The sequence below is a fragment of the Cyprinodon variegatus genome, unplaced genomic scaffold (genome assembly GCF_000732505.1).
Source record: "Cyprinodon variegatus isolate N-32 unplaced genomic scaffold, C_variegatus-1.0 Scaffold1475, whole genome shotgun sequence".
Taxonomy (NCBI): Eukaryota; Metazoa; Chordata; class Actinopteri; order Cyprinodontiformes; family Cyprinodontidae; genus Cyprinodon; species Cyprinodon variegatus.
Genome location: NW_015151928.1, coordinates 139369 through 143251, shown reverse-complemented (window position 1 = coordinate 143251; position 3883 = coordinate 139369). Strand labels below are relative to the sequence as shown.

Here is a 3883-nt window from a genome sequence, read left to right as displayed (position 1 = left end):
CAGGACCTGCAGCGGGACCAAGACCTGCAGCAGAGTCAGGACCTGCAGTGGGACCAGGACCTGCAGTGGGACCAGGACTTGCAGTGGGACCAGAACCTGCAGAGGAACCAGGACCTCCAGCAGGACCACAACCATGCAACAGAGTCAGGACTTGCAAGAAAAACCAGGTTTAGGACCTGCAGCGGGACCAGGACCTGCAGCAGAGTCAGGACCTGCAGCAGAACCAGGGACTGCAGCGGGACCACGACCTGCAGCAGAACCAGGACCTGCAGCGGGACCAAGACCTGCAGCAGAGTCAGGACCTGCAGCGGGACCAGGACCTGCAGCGGGACCAGGACCTGCAGAGGAACCAGGACCTCCAGTAGGACCACGACCTGCAGCAGAGTCAGGACTTGCAAGAAAAAACAGGTTTAGGACCTGCAGCTGGACCAGGACCTGCAGCGGGACCAGGACCTGCAGCAGAACCAGGACCTGCAGCGGGACCAGGACCTGCAGCAGAGTCAGGACCTGCAGCAGAACCAGGACCTGCAGCGGGACCACGACCTGAAGCAGAGTCAGGACCTGCAGCGGGACCAAGACCTGCAGCAGAGTCAGGACCTGCAGCGGGACCAAGAACTGCAGCGGGACCATGACCTGCAGCAAAGTCAGGACCTGCAGCGGGACCAAGACCTGCAGCAGGACCACGACCTGCAGCAGAGTCAGGACCTGCAGCGGGACCAGGAACTGCAGGAGAGTCAGGACTTGCAAGAAAAACCAGGTTTAGGACCTGCAGCAGGACCAGGACCTGCATCGGGACCAAGACCTGCAGCGGGACCACGACCTAAAGCAGAGTCAGGACCTGCAGCAGAGTCAGGACCTGCAGCAGAACCAGGACCTGCAGCAGGACCACGACCTGCAGCGGGACCACGACCTGAAGCAGAGTCAGGACCTGCAGCAGAGTCAGGACCTGCAGCGGGACCAAGACCTGCAGCGGGACCAGGACCTGCAGTGGGACCAGGACCTGCAGCGGGACCAGGACCTCCAGCAGGACCACGACCTGCAGCAGAGTCAGGACTTGCAAGAAAAACCAGGTTTAGGACCTGCAGCGGGACCATGACCTGCAGCAGAACCAGGACCTGCAGCTTGACCACGACCTGAAGCGGGACCACGACCTGCAGCGGGATGAGGACCTGCAGCAGAGTCAGGACCTGCAGAAGGACCAGGAGCTGAAGTGGGACCAGGACCTGCAGAAGGACCAGGACCTGCAGCAGAACCAGGACCTGCAGCGGGACCACGACCTGCAGCAGGACCATGACTTGCAGCGGGACGAGGACCTGCAGCAGAACCAGGACCTGCAGCGGGACCACGACCTGAAGCGGGACCACGACCTGCAGCGGGATGAGGACCTGCAGCAGAGTCAGGACCTGCAGAAGGACCAGGACCTGAAGCGGGACAAGGACCTACAGAAGGACCAGGACCTGAAGCGGGACCAGGACCTGCAGTAGGACCAGGACCTGCAGCGGGACCAAGACCTGCAGCAGAGTCAGGACCTGCAGTAGGACCAGGACCTGCAGTGGGACCAGGACCTGAAGCGGGACCAGGACCTGAAGCGGGACCAGGACCTGCAGTATGACCAGGACCTGCAGTGGGAACAGGACCTGCAGTGGGAACAGGACCTGCAGTGGGACCAGGACCTGAATTGGGACCAGGACCTGCAGTAGGACCAGGACCTGCAGAAGGACCAGGACCTGAAGCGGGACCAGGACCTGCAGTAGGACCAGGACCTGCAGTGGGACCACGACCTGCAGTGGGACCACGACCTGTAGCAGAGTCAGGACCTGCAGTAGGACCAGGACCTGCAGCAGGGTCAGGACTTGCAAGAAAAACCAGGTTTAGGACCTGCAGCAGAACCAGGACCTGCAGCGGGACCAGGACCTGCAGCAGAACCAGGACCTGCAGCGGGACCAAGACCTGCAGCAGAGTCAGGACCTGCAGCGGGACCATGACCTGTAGCAGAACCAGGACCTGCAGCGGGAAAACGACCTGTAGCAGAACCAGGACCTGCAGCGGGACCAGGACCTGCAGCAGAGTCAGGACCTGCAGCGGGACCATGACCTGTAGCAGAACCAGGACCTGCAGCGGGACCATGACCTGTAGCAGAACCAGGACCTGCAGTGGGACCACGACCTGCAGCAGGACTACGACCTGCAGCAGAGTCAGGACCTGCAGTGGGACCAAGACCTGCAGCAGAGTCAGGACCTGCAGCGGGACCAGGACCTGCAGCAGAGTCAGGACCTGCAGCNGACCTGTTCAGGACGGATCAGGTCTGGATGTCTGGGATGGATTAGGAGGTGAAACGGTAGCGCTGAGAAGGAGAACTTTCTGGATAGAAAGGACATCTAGACGTGCTCTGAGAATCCTCCCTAGAGGTGCTTCTGGTGTGAAGGACAGGCTGATCTCCTGTCATTGTTCACACAGCTGGTGAATGATACCCAGCAGACTTTGGGTCGCTGCTGCATCAGTGAAGGTCTGAATCCTGACAAGAGGTTTCCATAGTAACCGTCGTTAAAGGTCGTTAAGGAGCAGTCTGAGAATACCAACCAGATGGACCAGGTTCCTGCTGATGGAGTTTTTGGCCTTTGGTCGATTTATCCCAACCACCACGATTCCTGAAAAACATGAAGACAACAATCACTGAGCGGGCCAGTTGTTGTTCTAATGAAGACCGCGACCCGACCCGGAGCCCTGGACCCGGTATGGACGCCGCTACCAGCAGCCAGAGGATCCAGAGGCTACGGGTCACCAAGAACCTTCTGAGGCTGGAACCGAGCCACAGGAACTACCTGGCTGGTTCCTTTTTTTTACGGCACCAGTGGCCCTGCAGCAGAACCACGACCTGCAGCGGGACCAGGATCTGCAGCAGAGTCAGGACCTGCAGCGGGACCAGGACCTGCAGCAGAGTCAGGACCTGTAGCAGAGTCAGGACCTGCAGCAGAACCATGACCTGCAGCGGGACCAAGACCTGCAGCGGGACCAGGACCTGCAGAGGAACCAGGACCTCCAGCAGGAACACAACCTGCAGCAGAGTCAGGACTTGCAAGAAAAACCAGGTTTAGGACCTGCAGCAGGACCAGGACCTGCAGCGGGACCAGGACCTGCAGCGGGACCAGGACCTGAAGCAGAGTCAGGACCTGCAGCGGGACCAAGACCTGCAGCAGAGTGAGGACCTGCAGCGGGACCAGGACCTGCAGAGGAACCAGGACCTCCAGCAGGACCACGACCTGCAGCAGAGTCAGGACTTGCAAGAAAAACCAGGTTTAGGACCTGCAGCAGGACCAAGACCTGCAGCGGGACCACGACCTGCAGCGGGACCACGACCTGCAGCGGGACGAGGACCTGCAGCAGAGTCAGGACTTGCAAGAAAAACCAGGTTTAGGACCTGCAGCAGGACCAGGACCTGCAGCAGAACCACGACCTGCAGCGGGATGAGGACCTGCAGCGGGACCAAGACCTGCAGCGGGATGAGGACCTGCAGCGGGACCAAGACCTGCAGCAGAGTCAGGACCTGCAGCGGGACCAAGACCTGCAGAAGGACCAGGACCTGAAGCGGGACCAGGACCTGCAGAAGGACCAGGACCTGAAGTGGGACCAGGACCTGCAGTAGGACCAGGACCTGCAGTGGGACCAGGACCTGCAGTGGGACCAGGACCTGCAGCAGAGTCAGGACCTGCAGCAGAGCCAGGACCTGCAGCGGGACCACGACCTGCAGCGGGACCACGACCTGCAGCGGGACCACGACCTGCAGCGGGACCACGACCTGCAGCAGAGTCAGGACTTGCAAGAAAAACCAGGTTTAGGACCTGCAGCAGGACCACGACCTGCAGCAGGATGAGGACCTGCAGCG

The 3883-nt window shown here is 60.9% G+C and overlaps 1 protein-coding gene across 1 annotated transcript in view; it reads right to left on the bottom strand.

Moving 5' to 3' along the window:
- auh (AU RNA binding protein/enoyl-CoA hydratase) overlaps positions 1-3883 on the bottom strand; it is a gene marked incomplete at its 3' end in the record, with an annotated part of 11786 nt that overhangs the window by 4465 nt on the left and 3438 nt on the right. Inside the window, exon 2 of the mRNA XM_015403267.1 lies at positions 2581-2648. Within this exon, the coding sequence (XP_015258753.1) occupies positions 2581-2648 (68 nt within the window). The remainder of the gene's footprint in view (positions 1-2580; positions 2649-3883) is intronic.